Here is a 25,203-nt window from a genome sequence, read left to right on the forward strand (position 1 = left end):
ATAATCTGACTGCGAGTGTATTCCCGTTATTATAAAGTTGAACAGAGGGAAAGAGAATGAATACCACCACTAATATAGCAAACCTACAAAGAGTTGATGAGAATGAAACGAATAAAAAAGAAAATGTGAAAAGAAGAGAGAGTAAAGAGGATAAGAAAGCAGTTAAAAAGAAAACTAAAAATAATAATAGTCTCGAAGAAAGGAAAAGAACAAAACTAGAGAAATACGGAACTAAAACCGCATCAGAAACATCTAGGAAACTGTTTTATCTTTTCTCTTTAAGCCAACCTCAATGTGTTTTCTAAACCCTAAGACCTGTAAAATTATGAAATATGAATCCACTTCTTTTTAATACAATTTATCTGTCTCGTACATACCCCATAAAACAGAAAAAAAGACAAATATAAACCCATTCCCTTTTAAAACAACCTCGTTATGTCCCTTCCTTCCTCCCATTAACCCTAAAAAGGCTAAACACGAACCCATTTCCCTCTAAAACAACCTCCCTCGGTCAAACAACGAAACAACAGCTAAACAATCCACCCTTTCTATAAACAACCTCCTCCTGCCTCGTCCTTCCCCACAAACCCACGAAAACACTAATCCATTTCCCTCTAAAGCAACCTCCCCCCGTCCTTTTCTTACCCCCAAACCAACGAAACAACAGCTAAACAATCCACCCTTTCTATAAACAACCTCCTCCTGCTTCGTCCTTCCCACAAACCTACGAAAACAAAGACCGCAAAGCTAAGAAAATAACCCATCCGTATCTCCTTCTTACCCAGGCTGCTCGAGAACAATCTGGCGAGGTCTTGACGGTAGATGGCGATGTAGTAGACGGGGAGACCTGCCAGGATGACCCCCACGGCACCGGCGACCTCGAGCGGCGCTAAGACGAGGGGAACCGTGAGGAGGAAGATCTGGACGCCGGCGAAGAGGAGAGGAACTGCGAGCCATACCTGACGAGAGAAAAGGAAAGGTGTGTAAGGGAGAGGGGGATGGGGGGGGGGGAGTATAGAGGGTGTTTTTTTGGGGGTATAAGTAGTGTTAGTGGTTTTAATATAGATAAGATAGATAGATAGGTAGGTAGATAAACGGATAGTCAAACACACACACACACACACACACACACACGTACACACACCGTTGCCCCAATAAACAGCTTAACATGCAAATACATACACGCACAGAGAGACGAACGGTAAGCTTGCAGACATACACACACACACACACACACACACACACACACACACACACACACACACACACACACACACACACACACACACACACACACACACACACACACACGTACACGCACACACGCACATAACCACCAAGCCAGCCAGCCGGACGGACACAGACTAATAGAGGAACAACAGGAAGAGGTTAAATCAGGTGTGTTGCAATTAGTGCTGCTCAGGTGGGCGTGGGCGCGGACAGCTCAGGTGAGGAGAGGTGAGACAACCCAATGGCCAGGTGACGAAGGGAAGGCTTTTGTTTATGGGTGATTGGAGCAGTGGATGTGTTGATGGTTGTATTACTATTGTTGTTATTATTATTATCATTCAGTTTCTTCTTTTTTTTTCCTTCTCCTTTTTCTTTTTCTTCTTTTTCTTCTTCTTCTTCTTCTTCTCCTTCTTCTTCTTCTTCTTCTTCTTCTTCTTCTTCTTCTTTTTATTATTATTGTTGTAGTCGTTATTGTTTATTTGTGTTTTTATGTTGTCTATTTTTTTCTTAGTTTTCTGTCTTTTCTTTTTCTTATGTTAATTTCTTTTCCTTTTATCAGAATCTCTTTTTCATTCACCTACTCTAGTTTATCCTTTTCTGCAACCTATATTTTCCCTCTTTTTCTTTTTTTTTCTTCAGCTTTCTTCTTTTCCATCTCTACATACCTCTTTTATTTCTCCTTTCTTCCTTTTGATTCCTTTCTTCATTTCCTGTTTGTCTCCCTAATCCAGTTCTTCCTCTATTAAAACCACCAATTTTCCCTTCTTTCTTTCCATGTCTTTAACCTTCCTTTCTGCCATTCTGAACTTACATACTTCTGATATTTCTCTTTTCTTCCTTCTTTTCCTTTCTTCATTTCCTTTTTTTTATGTATCACTTCCTTCCAATTTCCTTTCTTAATGGTTACAACTTTATCTTTCTTCTCGTTTTCTTTCCTCTTATTTTTGTCGTGTTTTCTTGTTTTTCCTTCGACATCCTCTGCTTTTTCCTTATATTTCTCCTCCATGGTATCAGATCCCTTTGCAATCCTCATCCTCCCTTGCCGATCCTCTCTTCCCCGCCCCTGACTCCCTTCCCTCAACCCTGATCCCCTTCCCTTCCCCTGAGATTCGCCGTCACCCTCTCCTTCAATTTCACCTCTTTCCCCTTCCTCGGCCTCTATGTTTCTCCTCTATTTTTCTCTTTAGTTTTGTTTTCTTCCTGTTTTTCTTTGTTTGTCTTCCTCTTTTTTTCTTTTTCTGTGTCTCTTTATCCTCGCTTCTTACCCTTCTTCCTCATTCGTTTGTTTTTCCTTTCCATTCTTCTTCCTTTTTTCATTGTCTTCTATATGTCTGTGTCCATTTTCATCACTTTTTTCCTATTTTTCCATATTTGTCTTCCTTTCATTCCCTTTTTCCTGTCTTCTTTCTCCCTTCTTCCCTCTACGTATCTTTTTCCTTCCCCTTCTTCGTCTTCCCTGCATTATCTTCTATATTTCTCTGTCTCCATTTTTATCACTTTCCTCCTTTTTCCATGCCTTTTTTTCTTTTCATTCCCTTTTCCTGTGTTCTTTTTTCTCCTCCCTCCTCACTTTACGTTTCTTTTTCCTTCTTCCTTCTTCCTCCTCCTCCCCTCACTACCTTCTATATTTATCTCCCTTTTTATCACTTTCCTCCTTTTTCCATGTAATTTTTCCCTTTCATTCCCTTTTCCTGTGTTCTTTTTCCTCTTTTTTCTGCTATGTTCATCTTTCCCTTCCTTTCTTGCTTCCTCTTCCCTTCATTACCTTCTAAATTTCTTTATCTCCTTTTCCATCAGTTTGCTTTCCTCGTCTCTTCTTCCCCCAATCATCCGGTCCTCTTTAGCCCCTCCATTTCCCGCCTTTTATCCCTTTACTCAACTCTCCCCAATCATTACCGGCGTCCCCTCAACGCCTTCCTCTCCCTCTTCTCGTAACTTCCCTTTCAGCTCCTTTCATAAACTGTCCCTTCCGTCTTCTTTTAAGCCCCTTCACGGCCTCCTTCCTCACCCTCCTCCTTCACCCTCTCCTTCGGCCCTTCCTTCACATGCGTTACTCCTTCTATCTATCACGTATTCCTTTACCCCTTCCGATACCGTCTCCTGCATAACACTCCTTCCTTCTTCCAATCCTTCACCATTTCGCTCGCTCCTTCACCAATCCTATTCTCCCATTAGTTAACACGCCCTGCCCATCCTATACGTATCCTACACCACTAAAGTCACCCTCCTTTAGCCTGTATCACCTCCATCCTTCAGCAATCCTATCCCCCATTTAATTAACACACGCCGGCCATCCTACTCGCATCCTACACGCCTCACACTTACCTTGAATGGCCTCGGCCACTCCGGGTGCTTGTAACGGAACCAGAAGAGTGCCAGGACACAGGCGAACTGCATGGCGGTGGCACTGAAGGCCGTGTAGTTGATGAGATGGGACACGTCAGGCACCAGCAGCATGGCCAGGATCGTTAGCCCCTGCAGGAGTGAAGGGAAGGAAGGGAATGAGTGGCTGAGGAATGAAGGGAGGTGAAGGGGGAGGAGTTTGGGATGGAGGGAATGAATGGATGTGAAATGGAAGGAATGAAGGGAATTGAGGGTATGAGTGAGTATGAGATGAAGGGATATGAAGGGGAAAGAGGGGAGGGGAAGGAAAGGAATAACTGTTTAAGGGATGAAGAAAGGTGAAAGGAGGAAGAAAGTGAAAGGGATATGAAGGGAAAAGGTGAACATGGATGAGTTTTATGTGGAAGGGTTATTCAAAATTAAGTTCTGTAGGGATAAAAGATAAATAATAAAGATAAAATAATAAAATAAAAGATAAATAAAGGGAGATGAAGAGAGAAAAGAAAATAAGGTGCATAAGATTTTTGTAAGAGGGTTATCCAAAAGAAAATTCTATAGGAAATGTAAAGGAGACAAAGGAAATGATTTACTTAGAAATGAAAAAAAGATGAAGGAAAAAGAGTTAGAGTGTGATATTTTGGGTTAGATTGACATAGAGGAAAGGGATATTATTTTATTATTGTATATATAGTGAGGTGGGGGACAGGGTAAGAAGCTGAAGAGAAGAAAAAGGAATGAGAGGATGTAGAAGGAGAGTGAGATGAAGACAAAACAAACGGGTGTGATATAAAGAAAGAATTGATGATGATGATGCAAAAGAGAGTGAAGCGAGGGAAGGTTGTAGGGGAGGCGGATCGAAGAAGAGGGAGCAATGAGTTGGGAAAGGAGAGAGGATGAAGTTACTGGTTGAAAAGGCCAGAGTGAATGGGAAAGATGATACGGTGAGCGTGGGAGGGAGAAGGAAGGAAGGGAGGAAGGAAGGGAGGGAAGGGTTGAGATTGTAAGGGAGGGAGGAGAAGAAGGGAAAGAGGGAGAGAGATGGATATGAGAGCAGGAGGGAAATGGAAGTGTCGATATTATTTTTCATTTTCTTTTTTTAGTCTCCATCTGGTATTTCACTTTTTTTTTTTTTGCCATTCTCTATCTTTGTTTGCTCGTCTATTTGTCTGTTTGTGTGTGTGTTGTTGTTTGTTTTGAGTTTCTGTCTGTGTGTTTGTTTGTTTTTCGTTTGTTTGTCTTCTGTGAGTTTCTTTTTTAAATGTTTCTTTCAATTTCAAGTTTCTTTTTTTTTAACTTCTCAAACCTCTTTTCATGTGTGCAGGCGCTCAGTAATTATATCTATCTATCTCTTTTCCTATATCAGCCTTTCTACCTTTTTTCTATCTGTCTATTCATATAAATTTCAATATCTATACATCAATGTCAACTCTCTATTAGTTATTTTAATCTGCAATTCTGTATGGCTGTCACTGTGTTTATGCATTTTCCTTTCATTTATTAGTTTTATACATTACGTACAAACTATCACTCCATTCAATACTATTTTAATCTATCATTGGTAATTATTCTTCCTTTTATTTGCTTATTTATATTCACAAACATATACGTTTTTTTTTTTTTTTTTTGCGCACCGAGTCTCTCCTTTCATGTGCTGATCGCTCCCTGTCCGTCTGTCTGTCATCGTCCGTCTGCCTGTCTGGGGCGTAATCGTTTGTCTGTCAGCTTCGTTGCGTTACCAAGGGAGAAATATTGTGAGTCGACTATTTTGTGTTCGTGAGGTGTATGCGATATGGATGCGAGTGTCTATACTTGTCCGGGTACCTTTTCATGACTCTATTTCCTTATTGCTGTTTGTCTCACCCTGTCCGTCTCTCTTTATCTATATATTTCTATCCCCCATTTTATATTCATCCTATCTATCTTTCTGTTATCTATCTGTTTGCCTATTTATCTATGCCTGTGTCTATACTTGTCCGGGTGTCTCTTCATAACGTTATTTCTTTATTGCTGTTTGTCTCACTCTGTCCGTCTCTCTTTATCTATATATTTCTATCCCCCATTTTATATTCATCCTGTCTATCTTTCTGTTATCTATCTGTTTGCCTATTTATCTATGCCTGTGTCTATACTTGTCCGGGTGTCTCTTCATAACTTTATTTCTTTATTGCTGCTTGTCTCACTCTGTCCGTCTCTCTTTATCTATATATTTCTATCCCCCATTTTATATTCATCCTGTCTATCTGGTATCTGTCTGTTTGCCTATTTATCCATGCCTGTGTCTACCCACCCATATATCTATGGCGTTGTCCTAATCTCTGTACCTATATTTCCTACCTGCTTACCAATCCACCTACCTGCTTATCTTCCTGTCTCCTAGGATATACTTTTTCCATACATCATACTAATTCCTCAATCACCTGTTCTCTTCAATTTATGTGGACGGTACACTGCCTTTTTTTCTCCCTTCATCTGTTTTCATTTACACGGCAATATCGACACTGATAATGATGGCAAGGACGATTGGGTGAAGTGTCGGCCTATAAACTAACACATGAAGTACTATTTTGTCTCTTTCCTTCTCATTCTTCCTGTACAGCGCTTAAATAGACAGAGAAACAGCAATACCCACACTGAAGATGACGGCAGGGACGGGAGTATAGTTCGTGGTGCTGACCAGACCCAGGGCGCCGGGGAAGTGACCTCGGCGGGCGCCCACGAAGATGAGGCGACTCTGCGTGAAGACCGAGGCGTGGGTGCTGCCGAAGGTGGAGAGCATCACGAACACGGGCATGCTGAACGCTAGGATGCCCAACACGCGAGCCCCGAATGTCTGAGTGTGGGAGAGAGACAGGTTAGTGTGTGAGTGTGTGTGTGTGTGTGTGTGTGTGTGTGTGTGCATATTTGCCTTTGATATTTTGTTTCCCTTACACTTTTTATTTATTTATTTAGCTGGTGCGTTTATTTATGAGTGTTGTTGTTGGTTTTCTTCTATAAGCTATAATTTTAAGGTATGACTTTGACTGGTTCCATTTAAAGGTCCTAATTTTTATGTATAACTTTGAGGTGGAGAAAGACACACAACCACACACATTCACTCACATACACAAACAAAAAACAAACACAAACACAAACACACATTCACAGCGCCTCAATTCACCTCCCATTTCCTCTCGTGCCCCCCAAACACACACAAACACACACTCACGCACCATCACCACCGCCTCCGAGGACAGCATCTCCGCGGGGGTGAGCACAGCGAAGTAAGCAACGTTGGCCAGCGTGTACACCACCGTCACCATCGTCGTGGACACTATGACGGCCAGGGGGAGGTTTCTGAAAGGGAGGGAGAGGAAGAGTAACTGTAAACACACGCTCAAGTTCAAGGCACCTCCCGGCATATGACCTCAGATGTTGCGCCGACTAAACGAAATTTTCCAACTCTCAAGACACCTCTCCACCCGGAATTGATCTCTCTCTTGGCTTCGTGTTCTTTTCTCCCTTGTTCTCCCTATAGTGTTCTCCCTTTGTAGTTTGTTCTCCCTTGCTGTTCTAAAAAGTAGGATGTGCGTTGTGTTGAAGAAAATAAATAAAGAAAAGAAAGAAAGAAAGGGGAAGAGAATAAAGCTGTTAGTAAATGGAGTTAAGGAAAAAGACATAGTAAAGAGAATTGCGTCAAAGAAAATAAAGAAATAAAGAAATTATGACAATGAGAATCAAGAAATAAAGAAAACAGATCGAGAAAAGAGAAGAAAAGGATGCTATTAGTAAATGGAAAGAAAAAATAAAGAAATTAAGATAAGCATTGTGTTAAAGAAAACATAGAAAAAATAAAGAAATAAAGAAAAAGACTGAAATACAGAAAATAAAGCAAAATAAGAAAAAGAAAAAGAAAAGAGTAAGAAAAGAAGCTGTTAGTAAATGGAGAAACCAAAACACACACACACACAAAAAAAAAAACATCCTTGACACAATTGATAAAACTAACACGCGGGACAACAGACAACAGAAGAAGTGACGGAACAGATTGATAAAAAGAGGAACATTACAGGTCGTTGGGCGAGGGAAAAAAAAAAAAAAAAAAGCTAACATCTGCCATCACTGTGAAAGAAAAATCAGGAGGGAGAAAAATAGAGAAAACGTTGTGTATCACGGTAAAGGATATGAAGAAAAAAGTGGAGCAGGGAACCGACATTTCAACAGATTTCAGGGCTCGTAAGTAAGATGTTCCGTGAGTGAAAATGACATCAAATTATACACGAGAGGAAGACACTGAGAAGACTTATTTATAACGCCCCCTACCCCTCCTCCCCCCTACCCCCCCCCTTCCCCTCCACCCACAGACCCCCCCCCGCCCCTTCCACACACACACACACACACACACACACACACACACGTAAGACCTCATTTCTAGTCTGTTTGCGTTTTCTTTCAGTTTGATGCACCACACACACACACACACACACACACACACACACACACACACACACACACACACACACATGCCCCCCCTCCCTTTCCTTCCTTTCTCGCCCCACACACTCCTCCTCCTCCTCCTCCTCCTCCTCCTCCTCCTCCTCCATCATTCCTTATCCCTTGTCTTCCTTCCTATCTTCCTTTCTTCTTCCTCTTGCATTGCGTGTCTCCAAATCTCGGTTCCAGTTCGTGTTTGTTTGTACCTGTGATCACCTGATTGACTCACCTGTTCGGGTTCTTGAGCTCCTCCGTCACCAGGTTCAGATAGTCCCTGGAAAGAAGCGAGAGTTACCGTTATTATGGGTATTGAGGCGAGGACCTTACGAGCTCTTGTGTGTGCATAGAGGCTTTCCTAATAAGCACTCCATCAGCCCGCATTGCCTATAATACTCTATGCTTTACTGCTATCGTTATTACTAGTGCTACTTATGTTATGGTGTTACTTTCCTGCACACTCCTTCTCCTCCTCCTCCTCCTTCTTATCTTTTTTCTCCTTTCTTTTGCTACACTGGTGCTTACTCTTTCTTCTCTTCCTCCTCATTCTACTGCTATCGTTATTACTATTGCTATTTATGTTATTATGTTACTTTCCTACCTACTTTTCTGCTCCTCTTCCTGTCTTCCTCCTCCGCCTCCGCCTCCTTCTTATCGTTTTTCTCTTTTTTCTTTCTTCTTTTGGTACTCAGGTGCTTATTCTACTCTTTCTTCCCTTCCTTTTACTAATACTTCTCCTTTATTTTTTCCTCTTCCTCTTTCTTCTTCCTCCTCCTTCTTCTTCTTATCGTTTTTCTCTTTCTTCCCCTTTCTTTTGCTACCCAGGTGCTTATTCTTCTCTTCCTCCTCTTCCTCCTTCTACTACTACTACTATTTCTTCTCGTTTCTTCTTTCCTCTTCCTCCTTCTTCTTCCTGCTTCTGCTGATGTAATGCTGTTTTTATTGCTATGCTTTTGCTGTTTTTCCTACTTCCTCCTCCTTTCCTCCTAAAACCTTTATCGTTTCCTCATTCCTCTTTCCTTTTTTACTTTTCTCTGCATCGTATACGTCTTCTGTTGTTTCTATTTGTTTTCTTACTGTATTTTCCTTCTTTTCTTCTTTCTCCTCCTCTTCATTTTCCTCGTTTTCCATCCTAGTTTTTCTCTTATTTCTCTTCTGTTCTCTGTCTCCTAAGTCTTGTGTTGTTTCTCTCTGTTTTCTTACTCTCTTTCCATCCTCCTCCTCCTTCTTCAATCTTTCTTTTTTCCTTTTTTTTCTTTTATTTGCCTCTAAACGTTTTCTATTTCTTGTCTTCCTTTTCTTTTCTCTTTCTCCTCCTCCTTCCTCTTTTCTTCTTCCTCTTTTTCTTTGCCTCCTAAACGTCATCCATTGCTTCTATGTTTCCTAATTTTTTTTTCATCTTCATTTCCGTTCTCGTCTTCCTCTTCCTCCTCCTTCTCCTGCTGCAGCACACACACACACACACACACACACACACACACACACACACACACACACGGTCATAACTCCCGGCACTCCTGCAATTACAGTCCCATAGCCCCGACATTACCAAATATCACTGCCATCCGTCACTGCCCTGTCCCTTGAGCTCTCCCCATTACTGTCAGCACCCCCACCTACCTACCCTTTCTTTCTCTCTCTCTCGGTCTCTGTCTGTGTGTCTCTGGTTCTGGTTCTCCGTCTCCCGCTCACTAATTATTTCACTCAATCAAGAAGTATGTCGCCATTAGAATTCACATAAAACCTACATTTTATTCATTTTCCTCCTTTTCCTTTGTCTCCTCTTCCTTTTCTGTCTCCTTCTCTTCCGATTCTTTTTCCTTCTTCTTTTCTCCCCTTTTACTTGTTTCCTGACGCTTCTCCTTCTTTTCCTCTTTCTTCCTATTTCTTCCAATTTTCCTGTCTTCCCATGCTTCTTCTCTTCCTCCTCTTCCGTCCTTTTCCTCCTTTTTCCTCTTATCTGTCTTCCTATGCTTCGTTTATTCCTCCTTTCCCGCTTCCTTTCTCTCCTTTTACCTGTATTTCAAACGTTCATCTTCTCCTCCTCTTCCTCCTCCTTCCTCTCATTTTACGTGTCTTTCTACTGTTCTTCTCTTCCTCTTCTTCCTCTTCCTTCATCTTCCTTTCCTTTTACCTGTCTTCCCAAGCTTCATTCTCTCCTGTTTCTCTTTTCCCTCTTCTTCCTCTCTTTAACCTGTCTTCAACGGCTCTTCCAGTACAATCACGGTCAGCACCTTCCACTATTTTCTTCGCTGCGTTCTGTATTGCCTTTTATCCTTTACGGCATAATGAGCCCCTCACCACCACCTTGCCCGCCAGCTAACAGCCCCCATTACCCCTCATACCTGCCATTACCACCGCCGCCACCATAATCACCAGGGCTAACAACTCTTACAACTCTTCTCCTGGCCCTCTCGTAAAACCTAAACCCACCACCAGTACCACCATCACCACCATCACGTACCATCCCGTATAGGAGAAGAGACTCTGGTAGAAGGCTGTTGCTATTGCTGCCATTTCCCATCGAGTGCCGGTCCAAGGGGAGGCGTAGTGGCCCACGTGCCCCTGTGCCAACTCCCAAAGGCCCGCTAGGATGATGACCAGCAGCGCCCCGACCTTGGTGACGGTGAAGACGTTTTGCATCTTGGTGACCCATCGCACGTTCACGCAGTTGACCCATGTTAGGAAGCCTGTGGGAGGGAGGAATGGGTAGGTAGTGGGTATGGGTGCTTGGGTGTGGTTGTTGATGAGGGAGAAGAGGGAGAGTGATGTGTTGATTGGGTAGAAGATAAGGAGAGGTTAAAATATAGATGATAGAAAGGAAAATGAGTGTTGGGGTGTGAGAATAGATGAGGAAATACAGGGAGAGTGATGTGTTAGTGGAGTAGAATGTAAGGGAAGGTTAAACTGTAGATCATAGAAAGAAAGGAAGGAATAATTGTTGATCGTTGATAAGGGAAGACTGGGAAAGGAGAATATGCTAATGGAATAGATTAAAAAAGGAAGGCTGAAATATAGAAGGTTGTAGGAAAAAAAGAAATTAAGGATTGTTGATTGTCGATGAGGGAATACTAGGAAAAAATAATATGTAGACGGTGTTGAGAGAAAATAAATGTTTTAAGTATAGGAGAAGGAAGGAAAACAAAATTAAATGAATGAAATAAGAAGGAGAATATGTTAGAAAGGAACTATAATGCTGGAACGAAATCAGTGAAGTCTAATTCTAAAAAGTAATTTGCTTCTTCCAATAACAATCAATGAAATAGATTCTGGTAAAATCACTCCTCTTGCAAACAGTGTCAAGGAAAGATCGAGAGAGACCGATAGATAGACAGATAGATAGATAGTTAAATAAAGAGAGAGAGAGAGAGAGAGAGAGAGAGATGGACAGGGAGGGAGAAAGTGAGAGTCTGTGCGATATATATTTTTTCCGTTTTTGAGAGGGGCGAGGATCGTCTGTTTATTTAATTTCCTGAGGGCGGGTGCAAAAAAATTATCCAAAATCCGTGTTCCGAAATTTTGGAGATTGGAATCTTGATTGGGACGGAAATTTTAAATGGAGGTGGGAGTCGCTTCTCCGCGTCCGCCCTCGTCCGAAATTGTCTTTTGGCGGGTGACTTTTTGGAGTTTGGGTGATCAGGATTTCCAAGGATGTTTTTTTTTCAGCATATTCTCAAATTACAATTAAAAAAACTTTACATTGACATTTCTTTCTTAGCTGTTATTTGGTGGATGTAATTGTTATCCATTTTTTAAGGTAGTAATTGTTAGAATCCTTATTTTTTTTACTAACATTTGTTCAAAATATAACTAAAGAAAGGTTTTAGATATATATATATATATATATATATATATATATATATATATATATATATATATATATATATATATATATATATATATATATATATATATATATATATATATATATACTTGTAATTAATGGATATAAGTGAAATTTCTATGTTTTTTTAGGAGAGGAAATCCAGTAAATGGATTTCTAAATTTATTTAACTCTTTTGTTGCCCCTTTTAATTAAGAGAAACTAAAGATATTACACATACAATTTTCAAGTGTTTTATTTGTGTATTATGATCGTTAACTATTCTCCAAAGTAACAAAAAGGTGCGTCTCTATACGTTATTTCAATTAAAACATGTGTAATTATTTTTCACAGATGTGGTTTTTCAAGGTGAGTAATCAAGTAATGTATTCGTCCGCTGTTCCCCAAAGCAACGAAAAGCGCGACTATATGTTACTTTAAATAAAACAAACGGAAGATTTTTTTTCATATGAACATTTTACATATACATTTCCTGAGCTGTGTAATCAAGTGATGTATTCGTCTGCCATTCTCCAACGCAACAAAAAAGCTCTTCTCTATACGTTTCTGATATTAAAACAAACGGGAGAATAGCTACCCAAAGTAACAATCAGTACGTCTCTATAAGTTTCCTCTATTAAACCGAGCAGATTTTTTTTACATTTGCGTTTATCAAGCTAAGTAATGAAGTGATGTAATCGTCCGGCATTCCCCAACGCAACAAAAACCGCAGTGCCTCCCCCCGTTACACAGGTTTAGGGCTTATATATATATTCCCAAGACAAGCGGCTCGCGTGTGTGCATTGCCGGATCGGTTTAGAATACTGTGTCGTATAATTTTAAGGCAGGACCATTACGGCTGAGCCCGGGCCATTCAGGGCGGGCCAGGTGAACGCTGTTACGGCGGCTCACCTGAGTTAGTGTCCCCCTCCGCCCCCTGCGCACCCCCCCTTGAGTGAGTGGCTTCCCCCCGACCGGCTTCCCACTGGCACTTCCCTCCTCCTCCCTGGTTCTCCTCGTGTCCCGCTTCCTCGATTTCCGGAACAAACGATGAAGGAAGGAAAAAAGGAATAAATGAACTGTCTATGAATTGTTCTGGGCATTTTTATCTGTTTTCTGTTGAGGTTTAATTCAGTGGTGAGTGTTAGTGATGTTTGTTTGTGATTTTCTTTTGCTGGTTTTCTTTACTTAGGTTATACTGAAGGAAAGTAAAATTGTATTGCGTGTTTTGTTTATTTTTTAGTGTTTACGTTTTAGCATACTCTCCGCTTTTGTCTAGCCATGTTTTGTACCTTCCAGACAGCTATTCTAGTTCTATTCTCTCTTCTGTATTTATCTTTTAATTAAGAGAGGTGAGAATGAATAGAAAGAGGAAGAGAAGTAAGGGAGGAAGAAGTGAAGAAGAAGGTATAGAGACTCATAAAAAGGAAAGGAAGCTAAGACTATTAATCGATACAATCTTCGCTTTGCCTGAACATAAATAAGAGACACGGTTCCGTCACGAATGGAGTAACTCAAGCTATATATAAGTAAGTGTCCCATCTCGTTAAGGCCTTACGTGGCAGCGGCTCACTCAGGAAGGCAATGTAATAGAGTTTGTTAGCCGTCGAGTTCGTTTGATATTTTTACTCAGCTTACAACTTTGGACCTTGATTCATCGTTTTTATTTACGAGTTATTTTCTTCATTTCCGTTCTTCGTCGGTTTATTTGTCTTCATTTATTCCGTTAATCATCTCTCCTCTGAACACATATACTGGTGATGCCATATGAGTCCTGTTTTTTACTGCCTTATTTTATTTTTCGTCGTGAATTTCAAGTGTAGGAAAGAAGGAAAAGAAAAGAAGCAGAAGAGAAAACATACAATAAGTCAACGAAGAACATGTATAAAGTAACTCATCCACAAACACAACAGACGTCACTACACACACAAACACTCACCCACCAACAACAAGACACATACACAAACACACACTCTCAAAGACTCCACGACTCACTCTCTTTTTCTCGCACCAACACACACTCAAAGACTCACTCACTCCCTCTCCTTCCCTCGCACCAACACACCGCACAAATACCCGGGGCAAGCTAGGAAGAGGAGGAGTGTTTGTGTTTCACGGAAGGAGAATTGAGTTGCCTGTTTTTGATCCTCCCGGTAATGTTTATATGGATTTCTCTTTCAATTACGGTGTGTGTGTGTGTGGGGGGGGGGGGGTGAGTGTGAGGCAGACATACAGATAGAGAGACAGACCAACGAAGACAGAAACAGAAAGAGAGAAAGGAAGAAATAGAGGAAGAAAACAGAGAGCGTGTGCGTGCGTGTTTGGAACAGATATAAAGACAGAGAGACAGAGACAGAAAGAGAGAGAAAGGAAGAAACAGGAAGAAAAAAGAGAGTGTGTGCGTGTGTATGTGTTTGGGACAGATCATACAGACAGAGAGAGAAACCAACAGACAGAGACGGAAAAAGGGAGAGGAAGAAATAGAGGAAGAATAAGAGAGCGTGTGCGTGTGTGTGTTTGGGACAGATTAAAGACAGAGAGAAACCAACAGACAGAGACAGAGGGAAAAAGAGAGAGAGAGAGGAAGAGACAGATGGGAAAACGAGATAAATACGCCATTGGAGTATAGAGGCATACCATCAGACACAGAAGGAGGGAGGGAAAGGAAGACACAGAGAAAAAAAAGAGAAATATAGATAGAAATGAGAAAACTAAGTTGGTTCCGTCTCTTCGTGCAATCGATAAGGTTATGGAGACAGATATGCAGACAGAGAGACGAACCAACAGGCACAGAAAGAGAGACAGAAAGGAAGAAACGTGTAAAAATAACGAGTGATAAAATAGAAGTGTGAAAGCTAAGTTGGCTCAGTCGCTCCGTGCAATCAATAAGCCTTTGAGACGCACATTTTCCTTCCCTTCTTTCTCTCGAGTCACCGAAGTCAAGATTAAGACCCAACAGTTATCCCGCGCTCTTCTTAGGCCAAGAGGATTTTTAGAACTTGAGGCGAGTTTCAGACCACTTCAGGACCTTTTCAGCTTGTCTTTTTTTCTTTGATTACTCTTAGCTTCTTTTTTTGGCTTGCTTTTTCTCTCTCTCTGGCTCCTTCTTTCCTCAGTCAATACGTCTCGTTACGCGATCCGAAGCCTCTGAAATGAGGTTGGAATGAGGGTTTGAAATCGAGACACTGAGTTCGTACCAAAAAATAAAAATAATAAAAATAGTAGAAAAAAATAATTAATGACATTGGACACTACTTTATTATTTTTTCATCATATTTTGCGCTCTCTATAGTTTAATTATTTCGGCCCAAAAATGGAAATACAGGTTTTAAGCTTTTAATTTATTCAGAGTCTGCATTATTTATTTATTAACTTTGTATGGATAAATATTTTTTGAAATATGAAAATATTATGCACATGAGGCGCGTGAATGCATTTGGTTTTGTTGTTTATGTTGTTGTTGTTGTTGTTGTTGTTGATGATGGAGCTTCTTTCAGTCTGTTTTTCTTTTTCTTTTTTTTGTTTGTCTTGCTTTACGTTTATTTCTTTGTGCTTTATTTTTTTGTTATGCATTATTGTTGTTAGTCCTGTTGTTATTCTTGTTATTGTTTTTTGGGGGGAGTTTCATCACTTTTTTCTTTCCTTTCTTTGTTGTCTGTTCGAATCCCTTTACTTTTATTTATTTTTGTATTATATTGTTACGTATAGTTGTTGTTGTTGGTGGTGGTGGTGTTGATGTTGGTGGTGGTGGTGTTTTTGTTGTGGTTGTGGTTCATCTAGTGTCGGTGTTGTTATTTACTTATTTATTATTGTTGTTGTGGTTGTGTTTATTTTCATTGATGTAGTTGGTGGTGATGTATTTTTTGTGGTCATGGCTGTATTTCCGGTTGCAAGCTCACGTTTATGTTGCTATTTCTATATTTGTTGTTGCTGTTCTTTTGTTTTCAGCGGATTTAATCACTTTAAGGCGGGAACCAAAAGCCGGACACTCGCCAGAAAACACGAACTCTTGGGTTAAAGAGAAAGACACACAAAATAAGACAAACTCGGCAACTTTAAAACCAACCTCGCCCCGCCTCAGCCCGAGACTCTCAAGAAGCCGACCGTAAACACACACACACACACACACACACACACACACACACACACACACACACACACACACACACACACACACGTCTTTCCTTCTCTTTTTCGTAATCCATCATCGTTCTTTTTCTCTCACTTATCTATCTTATGTATTTCTCTTTTTCCAAACATTTTCTCTCATTTCTCTTATCTATCTATATATCTCTCTATCTATCTATCTATTTATCTATATCTAACTATCTTTTTCGTCGAGCCGTTTCTCTTTCAGTATCTATCTATCTATCTATCTATTGGTCCGTTATTCTGTCTGTATATCTTTTTGACATTTCTTAATACGTAATCTTTTTCTCTCTGATTTATCCATCTTTCTCTCTCGCCACGCTTTTTAACTCCCATCTCTCTCTTTCTATCTATCTATTTATCTCACCAAGCATTCAACCCTCTATCTTCGACCTCCTTAAGAGCATTACGTCTTTCCACTCACAGATCAAAGCGGCAGCCAGGACTCTTGCAGCCAACACGGGGACATCCTCGCAGTTCGGGATGACCAGCTGCAGGAGGTACTGGGCGAAGGTTATGGCGATGACGGCCGTCCCTGCTGAACTTCTGGTTAGATTAGTGACCCACATGTACAGGAAGGCAGGAACAGGGCCGAATGCACGGTGGATATAGCTGTACATGCCGCCACTCTCCGGGATCATTGTACCTGTTGATGGAAGATGGGTATTTAAAAGGTAAGCATAGGTGTTAGAGAATGGTTTGGGAAGGTTGGTTTTGTTGGTATATGTTGATAGGGAGTTGTAGGGATAAGTAATAACTGTTTGACGTTGCTGTGTATAATTTAGAAGGAATTAGAAGAGGGTTTAAAGCTAATATATGGTTCAGAAGTGTGCTTACATATATACAGGGAGAATGGAGTTAGATTTTCGTGACAGTAGAGGGTTTAAAGATCAGAACAAGTGAGGTAAGGTGTGATGAGGGTGCAATTTAGAATTAGCAAAAGCATTTAAGAAATATACATGGTTGAGAAATGTGTGTTTAGATATATACAGGAAGAATAGAGTTAGATTTTCGTGACTGTAGATGGTTAAGAGTCAATGAAAGTGAAATAAGGTATGCTGAGGGTACTGCTTAGAATTAGAAAAGGCATTAAAGGAAAATATATGGTTAAGAAATGTGTGTTTAGATATATACAGGAAGAATAGAGCTAGATTTTCGTGACTGTAGATGGTTAAGAGTAAATGAAAGTGAAATAAGGTATGATGAGGGTACAGCTTAGAATTAGAAAAGGCTTTAAAGAAATATATATGATTAAGAAATGTTTGTTTAGATATATAGGAAGAATGAAGTTAAATATGAGTGACAGTAGAGGGATTAAAGATGAAAAAAGTGAGGAAAAGTATAATAAACGTGCAGCTTGTGACATCTAAGTATTTCAAAGCGTCAAGAAGGTGGTAAAATACGGAAATATTGTAGAAAAGGTTTATGTTACATCTCTCAGCTTAGTTTGACGAGTGTAAGAGAAGAAAAAAGGACAAGAAATACACGTGTGATAGTGGCTCAGAGGGAGATGACAAAAAAAAAAAATGTTTACTGTAAAGGATTTCTGAGCTGGACAGGAAAAGGCTAGCAGGAAAAATGTCTGGCGTCGTTTTGAAAAGTTGAAAAGGAGAGTACAAATGTGTGTGGAGGCGTAAAGGGGACAAAAAAAGGAAAAAAAGGGGAAAAATGGTGCGTGGCTCTTTTTCTATACTTCTGGGAATGAAAGAAAGAATAGCCACATATATTTTTTTACGCGTAGAAGGGCAAGAGGGGAAAGTTCACAGGAAAGGAGGGAGAGAGAGAGAGATAAATAAAAAAAAGAATACTGTGAAGAGGAACTGGAAACGTATAAGGGAATGAGGGATTGGAAAGGCAGGAATAAAGGCAAGAGGGGAAAGTTCACAGTAGAGAAGGAGGGAGAGAGAAATAAATAAAAAAAGAATACTGTGAAGAGGAACTGGAAACGTATAAGGGAGTGAGGGACTGGAAAGGCAGGAACAAGGGCAAGAGGGGAAAGTTCATAGGAAAAAAAAGAGGTAGAGAAATAAATAAAGAAAATATGGTTAAGAGGAAGTGGACGCGTATAGGTGAGGAAGGGATTGGAAAGGTATGGATAAGGGTGTGTCAGCGGCGGTGGTGGTGGTGCAGGTGGAAAGGGAAATGATTATATAATATTTCTGGGAAGGGAGGCGGAGGGAGGTTCGTGCCAGCGTGAGTGGGAGAGGAAATTGTGAGGGTGTGAAAAATTGGATGAGGGAGAGGACGGTGTGTGTGTGTGTGTGTGTGTGTGTGTGTGTGTGTGTGTGTGTGTGTGTAATTGAGGGAGTGTGAGAAGTAAATAATATATCCCATGAAAAAATAACCCATCAACCATCTCCCCTGAAAAAAGAAAAGATTGAAAAAAGGAGAGAAAAATGAATTAATAGGACCGTGAGCAGAAATATATAATCCATGAACCTAAAGAAGCCATCAACCTCCTACCAAAGAAACACAACAGAGAAAACAAAAAATGCCTTCTACCAACTTAATATGAATGAAGATTAAACAAAGAAAAGGAAAAATTAAGTTGGTGAGACCGTAACCATGAGTAAATGTATATTCCATAGACAAAAATGATCAACCTATTACCCGATAAAAAAGATTAAAAAGAAAACGAAAAAAACGTAAACCAACTCCTCAAAAAACGAAGGTAAAAAGAGAAAACGGGAAAAAATTAAGTACCGGGACCCTAAATTTCACTCGTAAACACGGGAGATGAGATGAGGAAGTACATTTAACGGGGAACTAAAACAAAATATAAAAAAACAGCTCAAAATATTAAAAAGAAAACGGAAAATCATGCTACCAGGACCCTAAACTTCACTCATAAAGAAGGGAGATGAGACGGGAAGTACTTTTAATGAGAGACTTAAACGAAATATGAAAAACACCTTAAAATACTTTCCCAAACACTCCCTTACCTAGCTCGGTGAAGGAGAGGGCGCCGAGCATGGACAGGACCCCCGAAGCCGCCCACACCATCAAGGACATGCCCACAGACCCACTGTACTGCAGGACTCCCTTGGGTGACACGAAGATGCCTGATCCTATAACGCATCCTATGATCACTCCTACGCCCTCCATGAAGCCGAGTTCCTTTTTGAGCCTGACGGATGAGGACTCAGATGAGGAATCCTTCTGGTCAGTATCCTTTGCATCCTTCGCCACCTCCTTCGCCTGGTGCTCCTTCTCCTCCGTGTCTCCTTCTTCTCTTGTAGGATTTGAGGATATGTTGGTTTGCTCCTCTGTAGGATTCAAGGGGCTCATCACGTCGTAGGATCCTAATCTCCCCGCCATCCTGTAGGACTTCTAAGACCTCTTGCGCCTGAAGGAGATTGAGAAGATGTTATGAGTTTATTTTTTACTGTTTTGTGTGTTTGTTTGTTTGTCAATGTGTTGTGTTGGTGTTTATGATTATTTTTTTATTTTGTTAGAGGTTGAAATGTTAGTTTGTTTAATTCATTATAGTTTTTTTTAGTAGTAATGTTATTTTTGTGATTTGTAAGGGTTCGTCAGTCTGTTTGTTTGTTTGTGTGAATGGTAGTGGTGTTTGTGTCTGTTTAAATGACTTCTTTGTACCTCCCATTATTTTATTTTTATTTTTTTGGCCTTAATTTGATGTGTTTTTGTGTTTTGTTTGTCTTATTTGTTTTCGTGTCTTTTTCTTGTTGTTCTGCGTATGTATGGGTGATTATCAATGTTGTTTATCTGTTTTTTTGTTTGTTTTCTCATTACACTTTTTTTCCTACCTTCCTTCTTATGATTAGGGACAGGCTCATTATTCTGTGTTTACTTGTCTCTTTGTTTATCCTTTTTATGTTTTTTTTTTCCTTTTCCCTCTGTTTTTTTATTAATTTGTTTTCTCATTACACAATTTTTTCCTCCTTTCTTTTTTTATGATTAGGGAAAGTTTCATAATTCTCTGCTTACTTGTCTATTTGTATTTCCATTTTTTATGTGTTTTCTCTATTGTTTTACCTAACGACCCAAGAGATTATTTTTTTTATAGTCATTCCTTTCTTCTTATGATTAGGGACACTTTCATAATTCTTTGTTTTCTTTTTCTTTTTTTCTTTTTTTTATGTGTTTTCTCTATTATTCTTCCTGATGATCCAAGAGAGGTTTTTTTTTCTTTCTATTATCATTCCTTTCTTCTTATGATTAGTGACAGTTTCATCATCCTCTGTTTACTTTTCCATTTGTTTTTCCTCTTTTTTTGATGTGTTTTCCACCTCTCTTCTTTTCTGTTCCGGGAGAGAGTTTCTTGATGACGCCTTCGTTTCCAGGTTAATGGGGGACCTAAACCCGTTTTTTATTCTAAAGTCATTATACCTTTTTTGACCTCCTTTCCTCTTTCTGGTCCCGTCCTTTCTCCTCATTAGCTCCTCTTCCCTCTCATTTTTGCTCTCTCTTACTCCTCTTTCTTTCCCTGTCTCATTTACTGTCTGTCCTCTTCCCCCTCCTCTTCTTCGTCATTCTCCTTTTCTCTTTGCCTTGCTCTTTCTTCATTAACTCCTCTCCTTTCTCCTCATTAGCTCCTCTCCCCTTTCATTTTTGCTCTCTATCTTACTCCTCTTTCTTTCCCTCTCTCATTTACTCTCTGTCCTCTTCCTCCTCCTCTTCTTCGACCTCCTCCTCTTCTCTCTGTCTTCCTCTTTCTTTATTAACTCCTCTCCCTTCTCATTTTTTATCTCTCTTCCTCCTATTCCTTTCCCTGTCTCACTTACTCTCCCTCCTCTTCTATCTGCCTTCCTATCTCTTCATTACCTCCTCCCCACTCTTTTTTTTCTCTCTCTTACTCTTCTTCCTTTCCCCTCTCATGCACTGTCTCACTTATTGCCCCCATCCTCCTCCTCTTCCTCCTCCTCCTCCTCCTCCTCCTCCTCTTCCTCCTCCTCCTCGTCTTCTACTTCCTCGTTTTCTTCTTCTCCCTGGCTTCCATTTACCTATCGTTTTCTTTTTGTGTTTTTGTGCCTTTCTCTTCTTGTCCTCTCTCTCTCTCTCTCTCTCTCTCTCTCTCTCTCTCTCTCTCTCTCTCTCTCTCTCTCTCTCTCTCTCTCTCTCTCTCTCTCTCTCTCTCTCTCTCTCCTTTACTTTCACTTTCCCCTCACCTTCTTCCTCCCTTTTTCTTCCTCGTCCAGGTGGGAACAATCAAGCGTCGTTTCTGTCTGTCTGTCTGTCTGTGTCTCTCTCTCTCTCTCTCTCTCTCTCTCTCTCTCTCTCTCTCTCTCTCTCTCTCTCTCTCTCTCTCTCTCTCTCTCTCTTAATGTCTCCCCTCCTTTCTTTCTCGTTTCTGCCTCCTCTCCCCTTCAATTTCTCTCTCTTCCTCCCCTCTGATCACCATGTTTCTCTCTCTCTTTCTCTCTTTTTCTCTCTCTTTCTTCCTCCTGCTCCTCTCACTTTCTCCCTTTCTTGATCACCATTTTTTCTCCTCCCTCCACACATTCTTTTTTTTTTCTCTCCTTTTAAACACTTACATATGTGACCTATTTCTCTCTCTCTCTCTCTCTCTCTCTCTCTCTCTCTCTCTCTCTCTCTCTCTCTCTCTCTCTCTCTCTCTCTCTCTCTCTCTCTCTCTCTCTCTCTCTTTTCTCCCTTTTCCTCCTCATTCTCTATCCTCTCTCTCTCTCCTCTTCCTTCCTCTTATCTACAATTCTGTTATCCTTCCCTTATCTTTCTCTCCTTTCCCACCTTCCCCCTTTCTCTTTTCTCTGTTACTCACATTCCTTCTCTTCATTCTCTTCTTTTCCAAGTTATCGACCTTTCCATTCTCTCATCTTTTATTATCTTCTCTTTCTTCTTTTCCTTCTTTTCCCATCAATTATTTTCTCTTTCTGCATACTGCCTCCTTCCTCTTACTCCTTTCTCTCCTCTCCCATTTTCTATAACTGCTTTCCCTTCTCTTATTCACCTTTTTTTCTCTTGTAACCTTTCTTTTCCTACCTCTTCCTTATCATCTTTCTTCTCTCTCCTCCTCCTTCTTCTCCTCTGCTCTATTCCCTTATTTTCTTATCCTCCTATTCCTTTTTTTTTCCGTCACCTCTTTCCTCTCCTCGTCTGCCGCCCGCCTCCTCTCGCTCCTCCTCCTCCTCCTCCCTTTCCTCTCATCTTTCAGCCCAGCAAAAAGCCACGGTATGCAACTCTCACTCCCTCTTACTCCTCTTTCTAGAACCAAACGGGGCGAAGAGAGAGAGAGAGAGAGAGAGAGAGAGAGAGAGAGAGAGAGAGAGAGAGAGAATTATCATTTTTTAAAAATTTTTAAGTTTACAGTTTTGTGAATATTTTTTATGGATCTTTTTTTTTAAGATTATATTTAAGGGTATTTTTTTCGCTAGTATAATAAACATGAAAAAAATAGTATAAATAAATAAGTAAAAGTACAAAGAGAGAGAATGGAAAGCGATAGATAAAAAAATATATTATTCATTTTGTTTTAAGATCCGTTTTAGGAAGTTTAAGACAATTTTCACTTACTTATTTACTTACATACTCATATACTTGCATACTTACATACTTACTCACTCACTCACTCACTCCCTTTTTTTCCCTGATGACAACAATGAAAATGATAGAGATGTAATGGGAATCGGAGAGAAATAACATAGACTCAATTCACATTTGTTCAAACTCAGGGCGGCTTTCCACTGTGTCCTCCGTCACCTTCCCATGCCCAAGTCTGCCTAACACGTGGAAGGTTAGTGCTGGGACGGGCGTTGACCTCTTAACCTCTATCACTAGGGACAACATGTGTGTGGGAGGGGGGAGGAATGGGGAATGGGGATCTTTGAGGGAAGGGGGGCGAGTCCGTCTGTTTGTGGGTGGGTGGGGAGGGCTCTGAGTGTGTGTGTGTGTGTGTTGAGCTGTTAGTTGTTGCTTGTCTTATACTTCTGAAATTATAAAGTCTCTCTCTCTCTCTCTCTCTCTCTCTCTCTCTCTCTCTCTCTCTCTCTCTCTCTCTCTCTCTCTCTCTCTCTCTCTCTCTCTCTCTCTCTCTCTCTCTCACCCACTGGTTCGTTTGTGGCGGCACGTGGCCCAACGAACCTTGACGGAACCCAGAAAAGAGAAACTCGACTGAAAACCCTATCATGTGATGCTTCCTTGAACTTGAGAGAGAGAGAGAGGGGGGGGGAGACGCCATTGTCATTCAAAGTAGGAAAGAAAAAAAAAAGGAAATTAAGTCACCGTTTTCGTGTTTATAATTATCGTACGTCTTGTGGCCGCGGTGACCTCAGATTTCTTAGAGACATTAAAGAATTCCGTCCATCTGTGTGTGTGTGTGTGTGTGTAAAACTTCGCCCACGCATGCCTTGTCCTTACTTAATAGACAGACAGACAGACAGATAGGCAGACGGACAAACAGTGGGAAACTGAGACACAGACGCAGACAAGATGATTATGATGATGTAAGTGGGTCGGAGAGAGAGAGAGAGAGAGAGAGAGAGAGAGAGAATGTGTCTTTTTCTTCGCCTTGTCAGCTAATTGAGGAAATTGTAATAATCTCTGTCATCTTAATTTTTGGGGCATGCAAGGAGGCAGAGTCGTGTGTGTGTGTGTGTGTGTGTGTGTGTGTGTGTGTGCGTGTGTACTATATGAAGACATATCCACGATTGAGGCCAGCTTGTCGTTTTGTTTTGTTTTTTGTTGTTTTTTCTTAGTATCCTTTTGCAACGCTGAAGTCTTTTCCTACTTTTATTTAAATTTATTGTCTTAGTTGTTTTCAGTTTCTCTTTCTTCATCTTCTGCTGCTGCTAATTTTTCTTGGTAATTTTCTTTTTCTCTCATCTTGTTCTTCATTTTGTGCTGCGTTTAAATCCTTTCTTACTATCCTCGTCTGATTTTTCTTTTTTATACTTCTCCTCTTTCTTCTTATTATTCATCCATGGCACATCTTTCTTCGTTTCTTTCTTTCTCGGTTCTCTTGTTCTTTATTCTGTGGTACGTTTTAATAATTTCCTACTCTCCTCATTCTGTTTTATGCTTATTATATTTTCTCCACTTTTTTTTTCTTATTCATCCACTCATCTTTCTTCGTTTCGTTCTTTCTTTATCATCTTGTTCTTTATTTTCCTCTTTCTTCTAGTAGCATTTCTCTTATCTTCGTTATTCCCTTTTTTTTTTTTACATCAGTCTCTCTTTTCATATTCCTTTTCTTCTTGGTATTTTTTTCTTGCTCATCGTCTTCACCCCAATGTTCATTCTTCTTCTTCGTGTTCTCTCTCTTCTTTTATTGATGTTCCCTTTCTCGTCTTCTTGTTTCTTTTGTTATTTTTTTTCATGTATTTTTTATCCTATTTTTTGGTTTTGAATATTCCTCCCCTCTTCGTCTTTCATGTTCTTACTTTTCTGGTTGTTTCTTTCTCTTCTGTTTGGTTATTGGTTTTCTTTCTCTTTCTTGTGACCTGTTTTAGTTAACTTTTTTTTTGTTTTCTCCTTTATATTCTGCATGTGATTTGTTCTTTTCCTCTTCGTCATCCTGTCTTTACGTTTCTAGTCTTTTCATTTTCGTTATTTGTTTTCTTCTCTTATTTTTCATCCATTTGTTTCCTTCCTTTTCTGGTGATCTCTTTTACTTACTCTTTCTTTTTTCTTTTTTTCTCCATTTCATTTTGCATGTGACTTTTTCTTTTTCCTTCTTCGTATTCATAGTTCGTACGTTGCTTTTCTGTCATTTCTCTATCCTCGTGTTTTTTTTCCCCTTTACTTTTGACCTTTACCTCCTGCATCCTTTCCTCCCAGCGTCGTGTTCTTCTCCTATCTTATTCTCGTACGTAACAGGAAGAGCAGGTCGGGAAGTTAAAACTACTAACTTTCTTTCCTTCTCAATGTTATTTTACCTCTTTCGTCTTTTTTTTCTTCTCTATCGTGTTCTTCCTTGGCCAAACTTATGCTATTTCTTCCTCTTTATCATTATAGTTCATTATAGCTTTAACTTTCTTCTCCCTCCTCTGTCTTTTTCTTTCTTCTATCGCGTTCTTCCTTGGTCAAATTAATATATCTTTTTTCTGAGTCTTTTAGTTCAGTATACCTTCAACTTTCTTCTCGCTCTTCTTTGCTTTCTATTTTTCTGCTATCGTGGAGTTAACTCATTTTTTTCATCTCTTTCCCTTCAGTTAACCAGTATATCTATTTTATTATTGTTTTATTTATTTTCCTATGTGTTATTCAGTATG

At 40.0% G+C, this 25,203-nt stretch overlaps 1 protein-coding gene across 1 annotated transcript in view; it reads right to left on the reverse strand.

The window, feature by feature from the left end:
• LOC126999494 (Y+L amino acid transporter 2-like) overlaps window positions 1–25,203 on the reverse strand; it is a 39,460-nt gene that overhangs the window by 3,729 nt on the left and 10,528 nt on the right. The window contains exons 2-9 of the mRNA XM_050862140.1: window positions 18,955–19,358; window positions 16,437–16,658; window positions 10,505–10,730; window positions 8,273–8,317; window positions 6,783–6,906; window positions 6,203–6,403; window positions 3,556–3,705; window positions 782–959 (exon numbers count right to left, since the gene is read on the reverse strand). Of these exons, the coding sequence (XP_050718097.1) occupies window positions 782–959; window positions 3,556–3,705; window positions 6,203–6,403; window positions 6,783–6,906; window positions 8,273–8,317; window positions 10,505–10,730; window positions 16,437–16,658; window positions 18,955–19,330 (1,522 nt within the window). The 5' untranslated portion in view covers window positions 19,331–19,358. The remainder of the gene's footprint in view (window positions 1–781; window positions 960–3,555; window positions 3,706–6,202; window positions 6,404–6,782; window positions 6,907–8,272; window positions 8,318–10,504; window positions 10,731–16,436; window positions 16,659–18,954; window positions 19,359–25,203) is intronic.

The sequence above is a fragment of the Eriocheir sinensis genome, chromosome 16 (genome assembly GCF_024679095.1).
Source record: "Eriocheir sinensis breed Jianghai 21 chromosome 16, ASM2467909v1, whole genome shotgun sequence".
NCBI classification, from domain to species: domain Eukaryota; kingdom Metazoa; phylum Arthropoda; class Malacostraca; order Decapoda; family Varunidae; genus Eriocheir; species Eriocheir sinensis.